Source organism: Ammospiza caudacuta, chromosome 2 (genome assembly GCF_027887145.1).
Source record: "Ammospiza caudacuta isolate bAmmCau1 chromosome 2, bAmmCau1.pri, whole genome shotgun sequence".
Lineage (NCBI taxonomy): Eukaryota > Metazoa > Chordata > Aves > Passeriformes > Passerellidae > Ammospiza > Ammospiza caudacuta.
In genome coordinates this window covers 88,274,675-88,300,656 of record NC_080594.1, presented here as the reverse complement: position 1 = coordinate 88,300,656, position 25,982 = coordinate 88,274,675, and the positions used below count along the sequence as shown (strand labels likewise).

At 36.2% G+C, this 25,982-nt stretch overlaps 1 protein-coding gene across 1 annotated transcript in view; it reads right to left on the bottom strand.

The window, feature by feature from the left end:
- The window catches only part of OCA2 (OCA2 melanosomal transmembrane protein), a 160,518-nt gene that overhangs the window by 12,846 nt on the left and 121,690 nt on the right, over nt 1-25,982 (bottom strand). Inside the window, exon 22 of the mRNA XM_058799902.1 lies at nt 23,912-24,005. Coding sequence (XP_058655885.1) covers nt 23,912-24,005 — 94 coding nt within the window. The remainder of the gene's footprint in view (nt 1-23,911; nt 24,006-25,982) is intronic.

Here is a 25,982-nt window from a genome sequence, read left to right as displayed (position 1 = left end):
AATCAAATTGAGCATGTTGTAATTAACTAAAATTTTGGCATTTGATGAATCAGAATGAAGCTGAAAAATGTAGGAATTTTTGGGGGGGAAAAAAAGCAATTTATATCAGAATATAAGATATTACCTATTTGAGAATTTAAATATGTATTACTCAATACAAAAATACTGTGTGTGTACTTTATAAAATCTCCCAGGTGACACAGAAACAGAAACTAAGTTAAGGCAGTTTGGCTTTTTTTCTCTCCAAATCAAATAACAAAAATCATGGAAATGAGCAAGCACTTCACTTATTCTTCTCTTCTTAGAATCACCTCTGGTTGCCTGGACTTGTTCCCTTCTCAAGCTCCCTTTCCTCCCTGCTCCCACCAACTCATTCATCCACAGCTTTGGACACACCATTTGTGGGACAGGACTATCTTCTCTCATTTCTTTAGGAGCTCAAGCCCTGCTCCTCAGCACACAACTAACTCATACTCTGAAGTGAATGACCTTCCAAGAGCTGTTTCTCTCCAGAGACTACAATGAGAGCCAAGTATGGAAATAAAGATATCAACGCTGTAGAATGGAAAAGTGAGGTAAGATGAATCTTGCCTTTACTGACAAGCAGCTCCATCAACATCAGAAAATAATGAAGCCTTATTTCCTATCTATTTGTGTCTTAAGTTTGATTGACTTTCTGTCTAGGTAGAAATCTTTCTTCTGTAACATATAATGATGCAAACCTACATGGATTTTTTTCAGTGTGTAAAGAAGTGTGGCCTCAGACTGCTCTTTCCCTCAGTGAGAATATAAATAGGGTTTCTTCCCTCTTCCCAGCCACTAACTTTGATGAGATTTCAGGGGTTTTAATTATACTTGAGAAATAAAGCCTCCTATCCCCATCATTCTCTCCCCTGCCAAAAGTGTTTGAAGTTGATAAGCACATTCAGAAGTTATTAGGTGGAAAACACAGTGACACATTCACAGCAATACAATTGTAGGAAAAGTTGGGCTTTGATGGAAAGAAAGGAACAAAAATCTTTTCAAAGGCTTTTTATTTTTCTGAAACATATTTGCTACAAGGTGAAAACTTGATATGAATCAAGAAGGATTAGAGCAAGGGACCTAGCTTAGCATGTGCTTCCATTACATAGTTCTAGTCTCCAATTTAATCAGAGTGCTGATAGACATGGGAAGGTAACAGGGAAGAGAAAGAAATGTGAAGTTAAAGTTTGGCATACATTTTGAAATTTCATGTAATTCCTAAGGAAGTGTTAAGTTATATAGGAAGACTAAAATTCTGTTATTAAAAAAAAAGAAAAAATATTATTACAATTTAATTTTAAATTACAATAAGATTTGATTAGTGCACTGCTGTTGATACCATCACAGCATATACTTCTGACCTTAACAGGAAGTAGAAAAGTGAAGTTCCATTTACTGAAATAGTTTTAAAAGCTGTAAGACTTAATGAATAATCTCTAACAAAGCTCAAAGGCTTTAAGATTTTAATCTGTTTACAACTCAGAGGTATACCTATCAAACATGAAAACATTACTAGAGTAGGGAATAATATATAATTATGGCTCAAAGCAATAATACTTCTGCATGCAATTTTCATTCTGAACAGTTACATATTCTAAATACTGTTCAGAAGTCTCACAAAGCCAAAAACTAATATTCCATCAGTGTACCTTAAACTTGAAAACTCCAATTATTCTTATGATGAAGAATATCTGCCAAAATGTAAAGAACAAGTGAACTATTTGCATGCATTGGTTGAAATTGTTAAGGACTAAAAGTGTATTTGAAGACTTTTTGCAAAGGCAAATACATTATTAAGTTTGCACAAAATATACCGTGCCTTGGTAGTTACAATGGAAATAACTTGCATGAATGTCCCTGTAGTAATTTATTTAATGATAAGCTTTAGCACATATTTAGTGTTTCAAAATCTTCCATGCATTGACATACTAATAGCTAGCACTTCAGAATATACACTGACTAAATATACTTTGTGCCAGAAGAATATAGTCAGATTTGTAGTACAATATTGAAAACCTGGGATAATCTTAGTAATCATTTAACTGAGGAGATATTTATTCTGAAGTTTGAATAGAATAATGAGACACCACCGATGGCCATGCAAACATGAGAAGTGGCTGAATACTTAACCAACAGCTTTTTGAATGTCAGTATACCAGATACAAATCTTCTTTTCCCTGGTATGCATGTGCATGCATTTCTGGCAGAGAAAGGAATTTAGTTCATGCTGTAAGTCAAAAATCTCTGTGGGGCCAATAAGAAGGATGTACATTACTTTCTGCCTATTTCTCCTTGTAAAGAGCATTAATCTTGTGCAATATTCACAGCATCTGGTGGCATCAGCTCCACAATCTAATGCAGACCATGCAGTTTTCCTCTATGTTAGTGTATATATATCAAAAAGGTTTTTCCTCAGTAAGCTGTAATGTAAACTACTACAACCAAGAGGAGATTTCATTTCAAGCCTCAGCTTGGTCCCCTTTTTTTTTCTTCTAACAATGACAGAAACTTTAGAAATACTTGATAATAATAGAACATTTCATTTTATTGCCAACAAAATCACTCTCACTGGAGTCTTCCACTGACCTCTGAAGTGAAGGTAGAAGCAATGTTCCTTTCTCTTCCTCCCAGCAAGCCACTGGTTTTGACACATCTGCCTGTACTATTCTTGGCCTTGGAGGCCTCTTCTTCCAGCTCTCCACTGATCTCTTTTCACATCTATGTCATTGTACCCTCTTGCCAAAGAGATGCTCTTCTTGACCCTCTTCTCCCACTTCTCTTGCTTCTCACTCCAGATAATTTCACCACAGACTACATGCAATTCAGCAAAGTCTCCTGTCCTGACAATTCACTGATCTTGCTCTCTCCAATTAATCTAACCTGTCTCTCTTCAAATCAAAGTTCAGTCCATTCCTCTGCCAGGTCTTTACTGATGTCTAGCAGTTTACTCTACATGCCAGCCAGCTCCATTCTCTTTGTTTTTTACCCCTGCAAATCTTTCCATTAATATCCTTTTCTCATAGCACTATCACTGTACTCCTTATCCTCACATATAATTTTAGTCCATTTGGATTCACATTTCAAGTTACTTCTAAAGGTCTTACAGATTAGTTCTGCTTAATTGTTTCTTCCTGACTATTCACATAACTAAAATGCTAATTTATGGCTCTCCTAGACCAGTTTCTCAATGTTGTTTTCTTTGACTTCAAGAAATACCAAAGATTATCTTCCAGCTCCAAAAGTTTGGTCATTGCAGGACGCTCTTTGAATCCCTTCACCAGTTCTCTTCTTACAAAAGCACAAGCATTGTCAGCTTACACAGACTAGTACTCCACTGTTTAGTGAAGGTGCAATGTTTCCAGCTGCCTCCTGGTGTTAGCCCTCATCACCATTTGTTATATTTCAAGTTAGTAGCTTACTCTCAAAAAGCTTCCTAGCACTGATAAGCACGTCCCAATCTGCCTGTAAAGTCACCCTGTCAGTATTCTTCCACTTTGTTTTGCCCCAGCACAACTGACGGTACCAGACATCTTGGCAGTTCAGTACTATATTTTTTTGCATTTCTCTCTCTACTAGACTAACATCACTGAACTTGGGGTGTCCACAGCCGAGTGTCGTGGGGTGACAGCCTTTATCCCAATATCGTGTGTTGTGTCTGGCAGCTGTGCCTTTTCTCTCTTCCCCCCCCCCCCCCGCGGCCGTCTTGCCGCGGCGGGGTGGGGAAGAGAGGAGGGAGGGTTTAACCAGGCCTCTTTGGCTTTTTGCTTTTGCTGCTTGGCTTGGCTAGCTGCTTTGCTTGCTTGCTTTCTGCTTTTTGCGCTGTTTTTTTTCTTTTCTCTTGTTCCCTCTTTCTTACCCTCCCCTGAAGATACTGGACCGGCTCCGGACCTGACCTGAGAGCTCCAGGACCACCGAAGCTTGCAAAGAAGAGCGGCGCCCTCTCAACACAGTCTGTTTTGGTTTTCTTTTCTTTTCTTGTGTTGGGGAGTGTTCTTTTGTTACTTGTAAATAAATAGGTTTTGTTTTCCACTTTGCTCCTCCGAGAAATTCCTTCCTGAACCCAGTATTGGGGGAGGGGTGGTTGGAGGTTTGTTTTGTTTTGGGGGGCTCCCTTTTGGAGATTTCCCCTAATTTGTCCTAAACCAGGACACCAAGGCACTCTGAACTGGGCAGCAATCTTGCAGCTAGCAGAAAGAGATATGCACATATACACACATGAGCACTGAGGTCCCTATCTATCTTCAGATCAACTCAGACATTTTTTCCCCCAGAAGTCAGTAAGTCATCTAATAAAAGAAATTACTTCTTTCTACAAACCTTGTAGCTGATATGGCCTTTAAACATGCAGCAACACCTCTCTTCTCCAAAGAGAACAAGCACAGGATGACAATGGAGTTCTCACACATACAGACACAAATCACAAAAGATTAATTATTCCTGACTGAAGGGAAGCCACCTACAGTGCCAGGTAGAACTGGTTTCAAAGCAAAATAAAGAGAGCAAAAAAGATTTCCAGATATCTAATATATGTGAAACACTATATGTATGGTTAAAATGCAAAGGAGGTAAGAGAAGCTATAAAAAGAGCTACAGCTGGGTATGAACAATAGCAAATGAAGAACAGAAAGGAAACAGCTCCAACACAGGATACCCCATTTCTGGTCAATGACACGACATATCTGTACCAGATTCTTGCTCACTTTTCTTAGAGAAAATGTTTTTCTGTTTGCCATTCATAGATATTTTCTTGCAAATCTCCATTACCATTATCATTACCATTTGCAGTGTATCATCTTTTACTATAAAACGACAGTGCTTTAGGAGTGGTACTCCCCAGTTCAGTGCCCTCACTGAAACTTTCCACACCACAGGCCACTCATCTTTTCCCCACCACAGGACGTATAGGGCAGGTTAAACACCTCACCTCAGTAGCCTAAATTAGCCTTTGCTTTTTATTCACCACTGCTGAACAATCTTATGCCCAGACTACACGTTGGTTGGACAGGTATCTGGTTTTTGATCAGTACTTTACTCTGCCTTGTCTTTTTGACTGTGCTGGACATTGGCAAGAACTTGTGTCTGTGGCATCAGCAAGTGCTAAACTCAGGACAACTGACCCAGGTGGGGTAGGCAATTTGAGTTGAGAACATGCACATTAATGCCATCCTCATGGATGGAAACTATCTGCACAGTAACTGTGCCTTGTGCTAGCATGGCATAAACCAGAAGCACAGTATATTTCCAAATGAAGTTCTTACCAGAAGATACTGGACTCAAGAACTGAATAAGTATCAAAAGAACAATAAAAAATTTGCAGAAAATATTCTGCAATACTGAAAGATTTTGCCTTAACTGTTCCAGTTTACAATCCTGGCAATCAAGAGCAATTCAGCTACTTAACATTGTGCTAGCCTCAGGAACTGGTAGATAGCTCCTACAGCCTGGGGATATGCCCTTTTACATGAATTTATACACCTGCAACTTATGTGGTAATGTATGTTTCTGTGAATCCAATTTAAATTGAACAAGCATTGAAAGGAAAAAACAAAAAAGGTAGTATCAGCAACAAACAGATGCAAATATTGCTAGATTAACCTGGTCATTTTGGTCCCAAAGCTAAACAAAAGGGCCAAGAGCCATTTGCTGTTCTATTAGCAGCCTTGTAAAAACCTCAGCAAGGCACAGCTCCATCTGGCAGAAGACATTATTTTGCATTAGAATTCAGGTATTACCTCCTGGCTTACACCATGCTGAGCCATCTCACAAGCTCTGTACATAATCCAACAGTGCCTACAGTAATGCTCTGAATGTTTGCAGTACGAAAAAAAATGTGTCCTTTCACAGGAAGAGATAAAACAAATGTACAAGACATTCTGGAAATATCATTAAAAGGCATAGGAAAGATTTTCCCTTGTTCAACAGTATAGTTAGAAGGACTCATATTTTCTGCATAAATGCCATCCTTTAAATAAGCATGAGCAATATCAGAGTTTATCAAAAGGGCATGGTCTGTTTAAATAGATTGACAGAGTTAAACCTGGAGGTTCTTATGTTGATTTATCAATTTTTTATAGTTAAATCCTGCCTTTCCTCCACTATGAGTTTGGATAAAGATGCCAAAAGCAGAGGCTGTCTCTTTGTAAAAAATCACCTTTCTATGGCAGCAACATTGAAAGATAAGCCAGACCAGTATATTCTCTCCCAGTGTCACCACATCCAGGTGCCCCCACTATTACCTAATACTTACTTGCAAGCCTGTCTCATTCATCACTCACCTCTAGAGTAAAAAACAACCTTTTCAAACTTGGATATTTTGATTCCTCTTTATGCAAGGATGTCTTCATTTTCAACTCTACATGTCAGGAATTTTCATGTGCTTACTGTGAAGTGTGTGCTCCCTGATCTTTTGTGATACATATATGTGGCCCGTGAATTGCAGGAAGACCAAAGGTTTTGTCATGTATTTTTCTTGGACTGCTAAATTATTTGCATCTTCATATAAATTCACAATTTCTAGGCCAATTCAAGTAAGTATGGGTATGTTAGAAGAGTTAGAAAAATCAGCTGTTCAATGGAAAGCTAGTTCCAATCTCAACCACTTTGTCATTACATTTCCTGAAACAAATGCTAATGAAAAATAAATCCTCTTCTGTACTTATGAAAATACTTTTAAACTATTCATTAATTTCTTGCTAGCAAGATAGCTCTGTTTTATTTCTAGCTAGGGAACTATAAATAAGGACTTTGCTTTTAATTAAATACAACGTTTTAAGAAATGAGGTGCCAAACTGAAATAATAAAACAAAGTTGTTATATTAATATATCTCCATTGGATTCTCTAAAGGTATTTCTCCTTCAAAGCTAATAATGTAAACAGAAGTTATTGTCAAAGATTCTAGAAAGAACAGATGTTTTCATTTCAGATTACTATTTTTGTAATCCAAAATAGCTCAGCACCTAGGCTGTAAAACATACTTTGTGAACACTGGTATGTGGAAACATTTCCAGCTGAAGCAAATGTTAAGAGAATTTTTAAAAAACCAAAATTGGCTAAACAGACGAACATCATAAATTACATATGCTAAACCGCAAACTTTAGATTTATTTTAGTAAGATTCAGCACTAGCAATGCGAACCATGGCATACAAGGAAACTACTACTGAGGAAACAAAACGATCCTCTTACTGACTAACAGTTTCCTTTTTCTTTTGGAGCATTTTAGGAGGCTCTTTGAAGAGGTTGCAAAGCTGAAATTATCCTTCAGGAATCATTAGAAAAATGCAGGCTTTATGCAAAACATAAAAAAAAAATATATCTCACCAATGTGGCCAGCACACTGTGTAGGAAATAAAACTTTTAAATCAAATTATTTATATTTTTTGCTCCAGTTTAATGAAGTTCTTAACCCATCTGACTATTTTTTTATTTGAATGCATAAAATCAGAGATATTACTGGACAGCCATGGGATCTGGTTATTTTCTTTGTCTCCTGTTACTTCTGTGCATTGGTATGAATTTGAGGTATGAAGATAAGTGATATCATGTCATCTATATGAATAAGGTCATGAGAACAGAAGATAAGATTTCAAATTTACCTTTGAATTTCAGCAGAGCTTTTATTGAGTGGACTTGCTGATATTTTCAAATTCTTCCAATATGATATTCAGACTATTCTTTCATCAACTTTGAGAATTTATGGAAATATTTCTAGTTATGCTGCGTTTAATAAAAGCAAATTTCATTGTAGTCACAACCTGGCATGGGTCCTGAGATCCTAAACTACCTGTAACGAGTCTCGGCAATGGTAAACATACAGAAAGATCACACTTTACATCACAAAGACCCTGAGAAATAACCAGACAATATTTGATTTTTTATTCTTGCATGAGAAGGTTTTGATAATTTTAATGTTAAAGGTCATTAAATCCCTAACATCTTTGCTGCTGGAATCCATAGCTCTATGCATACAAAGGCAGAAATTGTTCCTTTCTAACACACACATGCTTCTATGAATTCTTTTATTTATTAAAATTATCAGCACATACATAGAAATGAGAATTCTTTCTTATCAAAATAGTGCATCACTTTCAACAGGAATTCAGTTATCCTAACCAAAAAATTTCTCTGGCTTTCAACCAAATATGTTATATAGAAATAGTCATATTTAATGGTGAAATTTGCAAACAGTAGGTTCATGTCTGGGGTGCAACTGACTAGGTGATCTTCATCTAAGGAAAATTATAGACCACTTCTTTAGGAATCGAACATAGGATGTAGGAAACCAGTCACAGAAGCATTAAAAAGGACATTCAGAGTAAAACTTATAAGATTATTTTGAGTCTCATTGAGAATAATTCCTCTGGAACCACAGGCGTCTCCAAGAACCATAAACAAAAACAACTAATCTTGTATTTCTTGTGCAGAAAAAATTGCCCCTAGTCAACAACTTTAAGATTTCCCTTTTGTACATGATCGGAGTTAAAGATCATGTATATCAGCAATGAATTATTCTCACAAACATTATTCTCACAGAATTTGAAATTTGCTGTATGTATCCAGCATGAGCTTTTAATTTTAATAAATAATAAATGACAAGTGCAGAACTTAAAGGTGAATCTGTTATGTGACAACAGAAGTGTCAAAACATATTCAAAATTTTCCCTGGAATGAGAATCTTAAGGTGAAGCAAACATAACTTTTGCTGAATTATTTTCAGCAGACTAAAAGGCTGACAGGTAAAGAATTGTAGTTTGTTAACAAAATAAACTTTACGTCTGAGAATGAAAAAACAAATCGGTGTCCTTCCACTTCTGTCTCCTAAATATACTGGATAAATGAGGCCTGCTTCCTGCACATATATTTTTAATGTAAATTGAAATGTCTGGGCACCTTTCCATGCACAACCTTCACCAAGAAGGTATCAATAAGGCACAGTAGAAGAATCCCTTTCAAATCCCCATATTCCCAGGGAATCAGATCTTGCTCAGCATATGGCTACACTTCACTGTGAACTGCCCTGGACATTCCAGGGTCAGGAGGGAAAGAGTACATGGAGAGGAGAAGGAGGGAAGGAGAGGGAACGATTACGTGGAGAGGGGAAGGAGGGAAGGAGAGGAAGGAGGGAAAGAGAGCCACCCAGACCTACTGAAACCATGGTTCTGTCTCGTCTCACCTCCACTCAGCCTTCCTAAGGACAGAGCCCTTCCCTCTGTCCTCTGCTCCCTAGAGAACCTGGCCCTGCCACCTGACATCAGAAATGCAAAACATCATAACAAGACCACCAAAGGCCCCAAAACAGCATGTGGCTGGCTAAAGAAGGAGGTTGCCGTTTAAAGTCCCTTTCACTAGCCAGATGAACTATAGATTTGAACCTGGCTCGGGCAGATCCTGGTGAAAAGTCCTGACCATTGACCTAGAAGCCACTCAGGAGCTTGGGAAGCTGTGCCTTGTCTCTGCCTTTCTCCTTATTCTCACACATCGGTGTGGGGGAGGAAAAGGTTACATGCCACTGGGCTGGAAATAACAGGGGAAGAGATATGAATAAAGAGACAGTTAAGGACAAGAAAAGAGACTAGAGACCAATGAAGGCAGATAAATGGATTGCAGTGTCTTAAATTTTCAGTGCATATATTATTTTTTCAGTATACAAAATTGCTATTAATATGTTTCTGTCCTAGTTACTGATTATTTCCTCTTTTGTATTTTCCTTTGAAGGATTTTTGCACAATATCAGGGTATGCCTGATGAGAAACTTATTCTGGTATTCAGCTCCAGATTCAGGCACATGTAGATGAGAACTATGTGAAAGAGGCTTTTTTGGTCTAAGTTCCCACAGCAGAAGGTGGAAAATGTAGAGTGTTTAGGCAAGTGAGTACAGGCTTACATACCCACCAGGAGCTTAGATGGGAGCTTAGACAATTATCTCTTATCAAATCAGGTATTGCAATTCAAGCTGAAGCCCATCTTGCTGTATTGAGGATCAAGATATTTTTGTCTGGCCAGAATAAAAATGGCCAGAATGAAAATCATATCAAGATAGTGCATTCATCCACCTTTTTTCTACATTTTTCTGGAATAAAAAATACCAAGAAAATTTAGTGCTTGATTTGGTCAATAACTGAAGATAGCATTAGGGTAGTTTGAAGACTAAATTATCTCAAAATTGATGTGGGTTTGATTTACTTGTTTTTCAAATGAAGTGTTAATTAAAAATTTTAAATATTAACTTTGAATTAAGTACAATATATTGATGCATAATTATGCTCATTTACTGCAGCATTCATGGACATATCCATACTGGTGTATAAATCATTAAAATTTGTAAATATAAATTGATAGTTTTTACCCTTTAACTCTCATAAATCAGGAAGTAGTAGAAATCAAAATTAGTATTTATTTTGTAATGTGCTCCAGTGAAACCTTTATTTTAGAGCTGCTAAAAATTAACTATATAAGTATGCATTACTTAAGATACAATATGCATTATTTAGCTTTGTAGCACAACAGCATAGAGTTGGTTCTGGTCAGCTGAAAAAAGGGGACTTCAAGAAGCTAATTCTCCCTATCTCAGGATATCCCTTCAAAATGTCAGGACAATTCTTCCCTTTCCTTTCCACTGAATGCAGAAGGAATACAAATGAACAGGCTGAATTACATGGATGAACTCGAGTGTGATGAGTCATATTTGAAGTCAAGTATCCTATTTCTAACAGTTGTCTTGCTGCTTATGAGCAAAATGCAGAAAGTTCTGGAGTAACACCATCATAGGAAAAATCTATAACTTCTCTGTGGTGAAGGTGCCCCTCAAAGGTGAGCTAAAAAGCCGCTAATGAGGCTAAAAACCCCTTTAAAACATTATCATATAATTCACACTTATGAGTGTAGGTGTGCAGACTTTTGTGCTGTATCTGATGACCTGATACATACCAGGCAGAACAGCCTGCAGATGCTGCTCATGTTGGGAAATATCTGATTTTCAATTACAATTCAAATTGGCAAGTCCCTGAGGGCACCCACAGACCCCAGTGTCCCTGCACAACCTCCCTGGAGCTCCCTTCCACTCCTGGCCCAGGATCCCATTTCACTCCTCTCCCTGCCAGACAGTCTTAATGTTAGAAAAACACATTCAAATGAGGTAGCAGTGTATTTTAGCAAAGGGTGGATTTTTTTAAAAGTCATCTGCATTAAAAAAAGAAATTTAATAATTTTTTTCTACACTAAAATAGTTCAGAAATTAGCTGCCTTTCTGAAAATTATTTTTGAAATTTCTGCATAATCAGAAAACTTAGATATTTCAAAACCTGTAATTCTACTCCACCTGCAACAGTAATTTTGACAAGCACTGGCTCACCACGCTTTTCTTAATTATTTCAGTAATGGCTGTTTATTGTATTTATTAATAGAATTCTATTCACTATCTCAAAACTTATGGAAAAGTTGACCACTCATTTTGAACTTGTTTCTATCTCTTCCTACAGAATAGACATAGAAATTAATATTTTTATGGCAGTTTATTCTGTGCATATAAAAGTGTCAATTATTTTTAACCTCTTAACTAAGAGAAGACATTTTATCTGTCACTGAACTTTTGAGTTTGACATCAATTAAAGTTCTTCCATTAAAAAGGAGTTATTAGAGCAACATCAAGACTTACACAATCAATCTGTCAAAATGATATTACTGCAAAACCTTCAAAAATAAAACCTTTCTTGTCAAACAGGCACAATTTGTAGGTGGCAGGCTTTAACCTCAAAATGGAAGCCCAGAGATCCCCAAAACCCTACTTTACTCTCAGACCTGTGATGAAAGAAGCAATATTTTAAAAATATAATATTTAAGGAGAAAACATGACAGACTTTATACAAGAGAATACTGCTCTGTTTCTCATCACATTCACCACTAAGCCAAATAATCCATATGGTGAGAGGTCTAAAAATGAGACATAATCTAAAGTGCTTTAAGTCTCATTAATTTTATTTATGAAAATATGAAAAAAATATTTTATTAATAGGCTAATGACTACATGCTGGCTGCAATAATCAATGGAAATGGTACATGGAAATATCAATATCAACAACAATCCAAATTCTTTCAAATTTAAATAAAAGATAGTACTGACTACAGTGAGTTTTCACCAAAGCACAAAAAGCAGAGGAAAAGACCTGTATTTTTTTTGACTGTTCTCCCAATCACTGCAAATAGTCTCTACTATAAACAGTCCTCACTGATATACTGTACTAAGAAATACAAAACAATTCTTCTGTTGTTTTGTTTTTGTTGTTGGGGTTTTTTAATTTTACTGGGTTTTGACCTTTGCTGGTTTGGAATGTTCTCAGTTTTCTTTCTTTGCTCCCTGGTTTGATTATTCAAAGCTACATTGCCCACCTTATTCTTTTAACATTTCATTTGTCACTATCATTATAAACTTCTGCTCCTGCTGAGAAAAGCACACTTTCCACCAATAAAAAGGTCCTTGTTAGGAGAAGCAAAAATGCCATTCAGTCTATTTCTAAGTGAATCCCCTTCAAGATACATTAATTCTCCGTCACAATGAAAAAAAAAACAGTAAACAAGGTTTCAATTAATGGCAAGGACAGCAATAAAATTTTCAAAGAGTTCGGCCTGCACTTCAGTAAGACAAATTTTCACAGAAATTTAACAAACTAAGCAACAGTGTTTCAATACTGCTTCTGTATTTGGTTTTCAAAAGGCAAGGATTTAGGCACAAGGCATTAATTTAGAACCTCCCCAGAAAGGCCTACAGGAATAAATCAAAAAGGGTAAGATCAAGAGAAGCAAGTGTAGCAGCCAGTTTTTCTGACAGAGAAATTGGAAAATAGGTGTAAAAACCTAAAGCGTGTGAAAGTCATTAAATACAAACAGCTGTGAAACTGGTGTAAAAACACAAGAACACTTCCAGCAAATCCTGTCACATGCACAAGTCTATACACAGAAAACTTGTAATATTTAGAAGGATTAATTTTAGCTCATATTTTTCTTCTTTACAGGTGGGCTATTTGACCTGGCCTTAATGGCCATGTGACCTGGCAGCCTGAAGGACAACAAACTCAGCTCTCAACCCCACAGCTAATCTCCATATGATTAACTACTTTTGGACCAGATACCACTCAAGACCAATTAACGAGACACCAACAGCCAAATTGTTTAGTTGCCTGTGAGAATATCTTTTAACCTACAGGAAGTACTGCCTATAACGCCCCAACAAAGATGGATTTTTTTCCCAGAAAGTCAACAGAAAAGGGCTTTACACAATACTAAACTGTGTCTAGCAGCAAAAATGTATGAGTACTGGAATAACAAATATCATGGAGGGAAAAATTACTTATACCCTAATTACAGGTAAACCAAGATTATCTCATACCCAAGAGAGAGTTCCAGTGAAAAAGAAAGCCAGTTTGGATTAGTTGAACCACAGAAAGGATGGAGCACAAAAGCTGATGTGATTTCAGAAATAAGTTGCGCATTTCAAAAACTGTGCTTATAGGGGCATGGACTTTTTTTTATAATGTATCTGTTCCATTTCTTATCATGTTTTACCTCTGTAGTCTAAAATGTATCAGTAGCTTCCCACATTGGTGGCAAATATCTCCTTTTGATAAATATTTTCTAAAAAAATTAACTAAGATTAAGACTCTGCATTAGATTTATCCTCCTTATATAATATGGAGATACACACAACACCCTGGTCAGTTGGGTAGTACATCTACCAAAAGCTTTTCCTTTTCCATGCACTGGATATACTGAGATGGTAACAAAAAGAAATTCAGCTCAATTGCTAACTCAAAGACATGGTGGAAGAAATCAGCAAGAGCTATTTCAGTCCTAATTCTTTTCTTGCCAGAAAATATACCTCTAATCTTAGCTAGGAAAACAAGTTGGAAATATCAGCCAGCATGACCATTAGAGTGGTATCACTCAAGAGAGACTGTAGACACTCCTTTCTTCTCACTCAGGCTTACTTATGGATCAGGTAAGGCACCATCAAACCTTTTATTTAAAGATCTGCAATGAAACATGAGTGCTAGACCACAGCAGAGCAGAGACAGGGACACAATAGCTCCTGACACATGGCCCACATTCTCGTTAGCACTGCTGACATTGATGAATTATCTTGGAGAATAATGCACTGACCTCTTTTAACTGCTTTCTGATTTAATAGGCTCCATTAAAAAAAAAAATTTAAGTCACAATCATGACAAGCTTAACAGCATAATGGTACATATGACCTTCAGTTTGTGCTTTTTAACATTTAACAAAAGCATATTTACCCCAATGCAAAAGCAAAATAGGCTACAAATTAACTCCTACCTTCTACTGTAGAAGTTTAATCAAATAGAGTTTCTTTTTATTTTCAGTCCAGAAATCCATAAAACTGGATAACACCTAGTTTAATTATCTTTTATCTAACCATGAAATTCTGTGCATTTAGATACAGAACCTCTCACACTAGTTTGAGAGGATTTGGTAGAAATGAAATGCAGTGAAATGAAAAATGAGGTCATTTACTTGCCTTTTAAAAGCTTGCTGGAAAGGTGAATATTCTCAGCTATGATTTCAGCCCATATTAGTAAAATATGAAACCCTATGGCCAGACATGTCAGCAAAGAGGTTTTATTCAAATTTTCTCACCTCTCGGTGAAAAGTTGTTTTCTGCAGATTTTTCTAGTAATTAATTTTTCCAGTTTTTACATGACTGCTATTTAAAGAGACACTGAAGAAGCACTACACTGCTCTTTGGGGCAGACATTCTGATTTTCAAATCCACCTTTCAGCATAAATCATATCTGCTATAAAATCTTGGGCTTTAGAGATACTTCAAGAAATTTTTCATAAAAACACTATAATCCAAGATATCTTGAAATCTGTTGCATAAAATAGTTTCTATAGGAGTAGTACTGCACAACACAGCAGTATATCTGCTTTCTGACACTGCCAAAACCATCTAGAAATCATTACTCTTAAAATTATTTTCATTCCAAGTGTTTTTGGGAAGTTATTAGGTATTGATTTAGTTGGTAGCCTGTACTTATAAAAGGTAACCAAGAATGGGTTATGGTGTGTGTGAAGAAAATAGAGATATATATTACATTTACCACTCTCCTTGTTGTTCATTGATTTGTTTTTAAGGTGTTAAATTGCTTTATACATTTTGTGACTTATAAGATCCATGGCATACAATTTCTAACAGAATACTCTATAAATATGATCACTCCTATAACCTGTATATCTAGTAGGAACACTAGCATGATCATAAATTCCCAAGTAAGAGACCTAATTCTTCCATCCATACTGGATGCAAATATGGTTTTCAGAATAAATCAGGATCAGTATCCTGTGTTTCAGCTTAACAAGAAAAACTTAAATTCTCATTTGGTTTCAGTGTAATCCAAATCAGTTTTTCTTTCTATACTCTATTTTCATTTGGCTATTTCTTTTCCTTACTTAATTTAGTGATATGTGCCAGTAGACTAAAAATATCTGCAAGAATTTGATGGATAATTTAATGCATATTATGTATACATATTTTATTACTCAGAAAGAAAAAGGCATACCAGCAAATGCACCAGAAATGTGAGTAGTTGGCATCCATGCAACAGTTAGGGAAGACCTTGCAGAATTGCATTACTCACTTGTATGACAGAGCAGTATTCTTTAGAACTTGTCATTTAATACTCCTGAGCATAACCTTTCAAATTTACGAATTTCTGAATACCTCAAAGACTCTATGTTCCAAAGAACTACTGATTTGAAGAAAAAAAGGCAACACCAAAAAAAACCCAAAAGAAAACAAAAAACAAACAAACAAAAAAAAAAAAAAAAAAAGAAAAAAAAAGAAAGGAAAAACCCCACAGACTTCTTCACATATCATCACTGTCCTATTTAATGTACACTTTCCCCCATTTTACACCTGGCTGGACTTGGGGGTGGCTTGGAGTTTTCTCTTTGTTTTTTTATAGCTTTATGCTAGTGAAAGGGAAAGATACTCCGAGACCCAAAAAGGCAATTCAGAAATTATATATGAGACATACTAAATGGCATATATCATTTCAGAATTTAAAATAAGAATATTTTTTAGCACCAAACCAGTTGATCTGGCTCTTAGATTGGTATAATTTGTGTTCACTCTTCAACTTGCAACTTGCTACCTTTTATTCCCTCTCCAAAAAAATTTTCTATCTGATAGCAATTCCACAGTCAAATATCTTGATGATAGAGTTTACATTTATTTTATTCACCTGAGCATTCATTCTTGACTGTTACCAACCTGAACACAAAATTTATGTCAATAAGATTTTAGTTTAACTTTTTTGTGTGTTTCATGGATATATACATGCACAAACTATACAATTTATAATCAATTTTAAACCAGTCTCTAAATCTTCACTATGAAAGATTTGAAACTGAGAATTTTATGAGCCAGTTCATTCAATTAATTTTGTTTCAATGAGAGCTATAATACAAATTGAACATTTTACTTTTATATATATTATATATACCTTAAACTATGTAATACTGTTGCATTTATCACATTTTACTATTATTTGTTTCCTTGCTTAAAACCTCACCTAATTAACTAATGCCAACATTTTGTAGTCAGATCTATTTCTTGGAAATTGTTTGAGGTATATTTAGGGTTTGGGTTTATTTAATTTTAAATGAGATCAACACAGAGGAGCAAGCAAGAAGAGTTACACATGAGACTGAATAAAATTTGCCATTTAAACACAAATAGATACTTGCAAAGTTCTTTTCTTAATTGGCACCATTTTGAATACTAATGGATATTATCATACCAAAACAATTGTGCAAAACGTCACTGGAATTACTACACTATAATCTCACATTGGTTGGAAAATGAGAGAAGGTAATGAAAGGTTGAAAAATGGTAGAAGGAAATTCCGCTATCCTGCAGGACTCGGACAAAAGGAAGCATTGGAGAAAAACAACCCAAACTTTTTAAACTTGAACAAGGAGAATTGCCAAATCCTGCCCGGGGGGAGAGAAGTCCCTGCAACAGCAACATCTGGGCACAGAGCAAGCGGGGAGCAGCTCAGAAAGGAAGGCTCTGGAGTGATGATCTTCATGTGAGCCAGTACCAGAGGCAGCCAACAGCCTCTGTGACTCTATGGAAAGGGGAAGATCTCCTCCCATCTGAATCTTTCTATGCCTTTTTCTATGATCCTGTGATTAAATACTGCTTCAATGACTTTACCCCATAATATTAATGTGACACATCTGAAGGATCACTGCTTCCTACGGAGTCCAACGAAACACTGGATCATTGCAATTGCATTTATCAAAATCTCTGAGGATGAAACACACATTTCACAGAGTTTAAAGGCTAAAACCATACTAAAATTTTAATACCTGAATCACATAGCCTTATTTTGCGATGAGTGAGACAAGTATTTAAATCCCATTTTCTTTATTGGAAACGAAAAGCTAATACAAAAGAATTCACAATAAGAGAAGAAAAAAAGCAATACTTGTATGTCCACAGGCCAAACAATTCAAAGTTATTAGTTCTCCTCAGAAGACATCAGAACATTATAAGATCCATGAAAACTTCACGGTAAAGATAAATCATGTTTCAAATTGGAAAAGGAAATGTCCTCTTACTTAAAGGCTCAAAATACTACTTTTCATCCTTTTTCTAAAAGTAAAAAAAAAAATATAAATGCATATCCATTCACACCTCCATTTACACTGTTTGCATACCTTAAATAAAATCAGAAGAAATATTAAAAAACCAAGCCAACCCAATACTCAGGAATAAATGCTGTGCACCACTGTTGCAGGAATGCTTACTTTCATGAGGTTGCATGCCAGCCATGCAAATACTTAAAATAAGCAGCATTTATTTTATTGAACTTCCACAGATGTTAATATGCCATTTATTTCAGAGCAGTTATTAGATCAACTGTGAAGCTTTAAAATATTGCAATGATTGTTGCTGGATAGCTCAAAGAAAACTGGCATTTTTCTTAACAAAGCCAGCTTAGAACCTAATAATTTAAGATAAATACATACTGATACCACATTTCTCAATCAAATTCTCCATAAAAATTCATATCCAAAATGTAGAGTTGGTTTTATTTTGCTCAGAGTCAGCTTTAAAAGAGCAACAGCATAATTGTGGCATAGGGTGGTGTTAATAGCAAGAAAATAGAAAAAAAAGATACTAAATTATCAGGAATGAAAAGGACTAGAGTTGTCTAACACATAACCCAGTAGAGACATTTATGGGTTTTTTAAAGTGCTATTTTCCACAAGTTGTGTAAATAGGATACACAGGAAGTGGCAAAGAACATCATATTTGTCCTCCCACTTATATGAGTGACACTTCTCATGGGAAGTTCTATTTCACAGCCTTTGCATCTGAGTGCTCTCAAAAACAGATAAATAGGATATCCTACTGAAAATATTTTTGCTGTGAATGCCTCACAAAACAAATCCTATGATAGAACCAATTTTTTTCCTAAGCTATTATCAGAAACCAATATTTTTGACACTTTCAAATTATTCTTATCCCCAGAGAAGACAGAGGATATTAATTCAGCTCTGCAGGTGGTGTATGAAGGGAGGGCACTGACAGACAAATGCAAAACCTGAAAATACACACAATGCCTTCAGGATTATATCCAGTTAGCCCTACAACTGTAACTCTGCATTAGGTTCTTAAGCTCATAACCTCTTCCTCTGGGCAGACTGATTTCCTCATGTATCAAATTATTTCTCCCACATTCTTATCCACTACATAGTTATCCAATCCATTCTTCCCATGACCAGCACTGTAATATAGGCACAGTCAGCCAAAATTTGTTTGACATAAAATTGGAGTATGTCCCATAATACTCATTTTATATTTTTGTCAAATATGTTTATCATTTACCTGTGATTAATTTTTTCTATTGACATCACACATCATGGTCACAGAGGGGTGATTAATAATGAATTACAATAGGATGAAGGAACATAAGTTAGTTTATATTTGAAATACTATGTATCGTTATAAGGTTATAAATGCCTATCTTGCCGAGAAAATGAAAGTCAAGTTGTAAATTGTATTAGCAAGTTAAAAAAAAAAAAGGTCATTAAAGCCCCTACAGCAATGAGAACATCTTATGTTATGGAGCTGGAATCAATTTTTTAATTTGCAACAAAAAGAATTCTGTGCATCATTTTCATGTTCCACAGGGTGGTCTGACCTAGTCGAACGCTATATTGCAACAAACTCAGACATATATTAGTAAAAATTTTAAAACCTCTATGAAATGAAGCATCTAGATTGAGACATCTGCAATGTTATTTATCACTGAGAAAAAATAAAGAGAAAAAATTGAGAAAACCTTGAGAAAAAATAAAGCCCTGTTGATTATTTTACAGTCTGAATTTATATAAAATCATTGTATTAACCTCTAGAATTCAACCAAGCAACAAGACCACAATGTCTTTATCTGACCATTTGCCAAGAGAAAAGTACTCTCCTAGATTTGGGGTTTTCCTTTATGTTAAGCTCTTATTTAGGTGTAATAATTCTTTGATAACTAGACTAAAATCATAATAGGAATATTATAATTCCCTGCCTTCTGCTTACTCATAAATGCTGTCTCTGAGCAATTACCTTTGTATTATTAACATATCTGATGTTTTCTGAAGGGTCAAGACTATGAAAATAGTTACACTTCTGACTAGAGACATAATGATCACTTGTTTGCTCTGATATTTGCTTGCTCTAATGTTTACTCTTGACCACACACAGCAAATATCCCACTGCTCTCTATCTTCTTTTCCAAGCCCCATGGACTCACAATTTTTTCTATTTCTACCACTTAATTACTTGTCTTTGTGTCCACAATGTAGGAAAAGTATAAGAATTTGATGGGAGAACAGATATAATCACACTCATGTAAGTAACATGAGAACTGAAAGAGACTTGGATTTACACTGAATAGCAAATTGAACAGGAATTTGATATTGCCTAGATTAACAAATAAAAGGCAAATTGCTCCACATTCTGAATTAAATCTTATCTTTTTTAAATGTGAAAAAAATAGGAGGACTGTGACTGGAATAACACATTCAGCTCTATCATGTACAGCTCTAAATTACTAGAAGAATAAGGAAATATTATAGGAAGGAAATATTAATATAATAATTTATATTACTTTATTTAGATTACGTATGTTTCATATAGGTATATCCAACATATTTTTTTCAGGAGTAAAGATTGAACACATAAATACAGTTTGATGAGGAAGCTTTCAAAATGGAACAAGAGCATAATTTGGCTGTACTGATTCCAAAAATGCAAGAGAATCTTTAAGGAAATTATTATTCTGAACTTGCTCTTCTTGTGAATTTCAATTTTGTTTTTGTCATAACATTCCTTTCTTTCCTTTTGAATTAGACTTATTCCAGATTAATCATCCAGTGGCAGTCACTCACTATTTGCCTTCAGATTTGTGGGGCTGGTTAAAAAGTGGCTGAGCTTGGAAGGCACTACTGGGACACATAAGAAGCCTGGGGAGCAGCATTAGTGACTGGTCTCCAGCAGGCTTTTGTGCAGCTGATCACACTGGGAACTTCTGCCTTTTCCACATCCCTTGTCCTTTCCCCATTCAATGAGTCTCATATAAGCCCTATTCATCCTTTTGATGCTGATATATCAGTAGGAGATCCTTTCTCTTTTTCTACCAACATGTCTAACAGATTCAAGGATAAAAAATAATTCATGGTGATAAATTAAACTTTCTACAATATTGTATATTCTAAATGACATGTGAATCTTTTTATTGCAGGGGAACATAATGAATAATCAAAAAACCTAACAGGGCCTGAAAAACAGACGTAGAATTCACAGCAGCCAAATGATCTTTTCTCACAGGCAATTTTGCTCTTTCCCTTGTGAGCACTGTTCAGACAGAAGTGGTACAGGTGTCAATGGGTAATGTCAGAGAAGGGAACAAGATCTGAATGCATTCTGGGTGAGATATTTGGTGACACTTGCCAGCACATTCACAGCCAGGCATGCATGGATATGACCTGGTATCTCCTCATCCAGCAGTGTACTCTGAACACCAGGCTGTTTTAAGATGCTCTAACACAAGGAGGGAACCTTATTCTGTTCTCTCTTCTTTCTCAGTATAATCTTTCCCACCTAATTTCCATCCTACTGGAACACCTTGCAGGCACAGCACTTCCAGCACACGGGCCTGAATTGCTTGGATGGTGAGAATGGGACACCAGACCTGTCTTTCCCTTACATCCATCTGTGGAGGACCAGGTCCTTGAGGCAGTAGGACTCAGGGATGTGAGGGATCCAGGGAAAGAAGCAATTGGTTGTTGTTCTGACAGACACACAGAACTCCCCAGCACAGGATTTCTTCTGAGGAAGGCACTCTAGAGAGAAGCACATCAAGCTGGTAGGACCTCAGCACTCTAGGCAAGTTGTCACACCTGGTCACCTCTGGCTCTGGCTGGGCAGCAGAATAGCATTGCACAACACATCTGCCAGGTTGCCTCTGCTACCTTCTTAAAAAGAGAAGAGAAACCTCGACCCACACCAAGTGCCACTGTGCAAAGACACGCAGAGGAAAGGTCATGGGCCCATAAACCCTCTTAGAGAGCAAGGAACCTGCTTCTTGCCTTTTTGTCTCCCTGCACAGAGAGGCATCGTGGTGCCTCTCACCAGGAAGAACCCACAGCTTCCGTAGAATCTCACCCTCAGTTCTATCGAGGTGTACTCACCAGACAAGCTTATCAACCCTCTCTGAAACTCCTCTTACAGACCACTGTGTCAAAACATGATTTTCAAAAAAGCTGCTTCTAGCAAAGGCCTGCCTTAAACGCGTTTGCATGATTTGGCATAGCATGCAGCTAGGAAGGAAGTGTATTATTGAAAGTAGAGTGCTCTGCTGTGTGACACCACTTGAGACAGACATGGCATGGATTTCCTGTGCAGAGACACTTGGGAAGGGCAGAACAACGCCAGCTCAGGCTGATAAAAGACATCTTAACAAAAGTCAGCCAGCAGAGGGTCATCATCTCCCCGCACAAGGTATCCATGCTTTTTCTCTGGTGACTCCCAGGGGTTTGCAAGATGAGAGGGTAAAGATCTGTGTGACTACTGGGAGAAGCACTGCAGAGGACCTTTCAATGGGGATGTGAAACCTATTGAGTAATCTTGGGCAAACAGGGAAATAATGCAGAAAATTCACTTTATTCTTTGAGGCAACCTTCATAAATAAAAGTAAGCAAAATCAAAATCCTCAAGGGATACACAAAACATCTCTTGATGCCGGGAGGAGACTTAAAATATATTCAATTTGTGAACAGTTGACTGAAACAAATATTTTCCTAACACAAATAGTGAAGAATCTCATGGTCTGCCTGTTCAGTGGTTAAAAGGCAGCCAAAAAAAGTGAGCTTTTATGTTCATCCTGCTAATTAATATCCATTGCTATCTCTCTGAGACCACTATGTATTTTGTTCTCACATCTTTGTCAAGGTGGCTACAGTCTTTCCAGTATTCATTTCCACCAAAATCATAGGTATAGAAGGCAATTTCAGGGCATCTGTCTGCTGTCATCAGTACCAAAGAATACATTCCAGTAAACACTGCTGAAGAGATTAGCCAGGCTTTACATCTTTTTTTTTCCTCAGTCAGTCTCCAGGAAGTTTTAAGAACATTTCAATACAAAATCTACATAGAAGACACGCTGTAAATGCTACATACAAGTTAAATCCCCAAATGGCAAGGTCAAAATCTGTGAAACATGAACAGTGCAATCCACCTGCCCATTATTACTGCATCTCCTTTTTTTTGTGCAAGGGCTTGATTTTCAGGAAATCTGTGAGCTATTACTATGTACTACATAAGAGTGTTCTGCAGTCTCAAAGATCCTGACAACCAAGACTTGGTTGATGAATCATATTAATAACGCGGGTTTGAGGGCTTTGAGGTAAACAGTTTAGAAAAAAGCTGATCAGCTGACATGCCATAATACACAATTTAAACAAAGTAAAGAGAAAAAACAAATTAGTGTAAGCTTAACAGTATCCTTTGCCCTAAATATGCAGAAAAAAGAAGCAAGGAATTATGTTTTAGCTAAATCAGCTACACTTTAAACTTGAACTTTGTGTTTTGTCCTTATTTACCAGTTTCCACTTACATCTTTCAACCACAGTCTCAAAAATGGGAATATTTGGAAAAATATTAAATTACTGTATGCATTAAGTACACCTTGTCCCTTAAAAACCTGCTGATGAATGACCTGCAATGAAAACTCCACTATTAAAAAAATCTATTAATTATTAATTATACAATTATTAGGCAACAACTAGAGTTGAGTCAAACTGGATGCTCATCACACTTTCATTCATAGTTGCTAAGAAGCTGGTCAAAAGTAATTACTTTTAAGTAAATAGTTTACTGGTGGGATAATGGAATAAAAATCAACTCAGTCTAAATTAGGACATTCCAGTATCTCCGATGATAGAACATCCATGAATATGTGAAGATGAGAAACTAGGTTTAAACTGCATTTTACAATAAAGCAACAATTTACAATTTCTACAAAGCTGAAGATTGAGGGTGATCAAAGCAGGAATTTCGAAGGCTTTGTTTCTCCTGGAGTTCCACTGTGCTCCCACAAGCTTCATGCATTCTATCAACATTATACAAAAATAAAGCGACTTGTCTTCCACCTGCATTTCAGTTGCCAAAACACAATTAGGAACACAAGTATCTTTTATAGACCTTTTCTCTAGATTTTTTTCCTTAGAAGATTCATTGTTTGCCAAGAGAGAAAAAAAAAAAAAAGGCAACAAAACCAGATTGGATGTGAGAAGTTTAAAAATGTACCTGAAGAACTCCATGAAAGAGAAGCCATAACCATGCTGTTCAGCAATTCCAGCACAAACAACATTTGCAGATGCTCCAATCAATGTTCCATTACCTGCAGTTCAGAAAACAAAGACCAGTTTATAGTTGTGGTGTCTTTCTTACTCCTACTATTTTTATTCTGTGTTGAAGGCCTAAGATGTACTCATTACAAAATGAAAAATCAATTTCTGTTGTATATAGGTTTGGAAAGAAACATACAGTCAATACCTCCACATCCTATAAACAGTTTCATGCTTTGAAATATAAGCCTGGTATTACACGCTGGTTCTACTTAGGCCAAAAAAAAAGGGAAGGAACATAGCCCCAGTAAGAAAATAACACCAGAGACCTGCATTCAGATAAACATGTTGATTTTCAGTTTTACTTAACTAGAAGGTGCCATCAGATGAGGTGAAAAGATGAGATAGTTTGAGAATGCTAAGAAAAATGGATACCTTTTTCCTAAAGCCAACTTGATGTTGACACTGTAGTGCTTTTTTTATTGATAAATTAAGTAATTTGTAAGATTTGTTTGGAGTTTTTTAATAGAAAGTAAAACACCGTAAGTGTGATAATGGAGGGAAATGGATCTCTTTCACCTCTCTCTCCTAAGGCAAAAGGATCAAAGACTTTGTTTACCCAATCACCATGGTTCTTCAATAAATAAGGAAACATAATTTTATTCAGTGAAGTTCACCAAATTAACCTATACAAGGCCCCACACGAGAGGAACACAATAAAGAAAAATAACAATAATTTGCCAATTTATAAAGCACATCTATCCTCACTTCTCTTCTCCCAAGCCTTTTCCAGAAATTAATTTTCTCTAAACTTTTAACAATCTCACAATGAAGTCAGGTATTCAGAGCTCAGAAAGACTGACCCATTTTCTATATCATTCCCATGAGTCATACCTCAGACTTATACATGCTGCATACTTGACTTCCACAAAGCAGATGGCTCCTGCAAATGTTTCTGATCTAAGGCACGACTCAGGAAGTGACAGGGACTCCTACATGCTTTTCTTTAAATGAAGTTTTGAACAAAGGTAACAATCTAAGAGATTTTTTATTATACTCAGTAAGTCATCTCTTTTGCCATACATCGCTACATTAACAATCCATTATTCTAAGCAGGAGCCTTCCTTTCCTCCCATTGGCATGTAGTTACTCTTCTTACTTTAGTTCTGTTAAAAATTTTAGCTCCATAGAAACTCTTCTGGTCTGACTTTGAGAGAAACAGATCATGATGTAATTAATGCTCCGGTTAATTGTTTTGATTCAGTAAATGTTTTGGGTCACCCAGAGATCAGTGTACCAAAAATCATCTCAGAATAAAGGCAGAAGAATTATTCCCTCAAAGTATTCACACATGATATTGTTTTGGCCTTCCATACCTGAAAGTGCACACAAAATTAGCAGATGTCTAAAACTATAATAAAAAAATAATATAACACTCTTAAATGAAAATAAAATAAAAATTAAGTGCTATAATCCAGATTGTTCTGACTGGTCATTATAGCGACAGAGTAACAAATCTGAGGGAAAAAAATAAACCCCAAAAGTCACTCCAGACTTTTTTATTATTATTTTTAGTTGACTTCTTGAAAGCCAAAGCTTTCCAATGAAAAGCCCTGATATGACAAAATTTTTTCCAACTGAGTCCAAAGAAAATACATGATTCTTTTTTATTCCAGCATGGTCAATTCTTATCAACACACATTAGGCAGCAAACTCAGATTTTCATCCTGGAGTAGAGATCTGAACAAAGGCATCTATTGTCTCAAGTGAGTGGCCTAAGCAACACCTATTAGGAGCAATAGACTGGTTTTATTTTCTCATCAGCAGCTCTTGAGCAGATGCCACTATGGAATAAGGAAGACACACATTGGAGATTTCTTGAGATGAGAAAACTCCTCCACTCCCACTCCCTCTAGTCCCAAATAGACATTTTATTTTGTATATTTAATTCTCCCTCTATGTTTTTTTTAAATTCCTTTTCTTTCTGCTCTCCTAGGAGCTGTGCTAGGTGACCTGCTTCCTACCTGTTG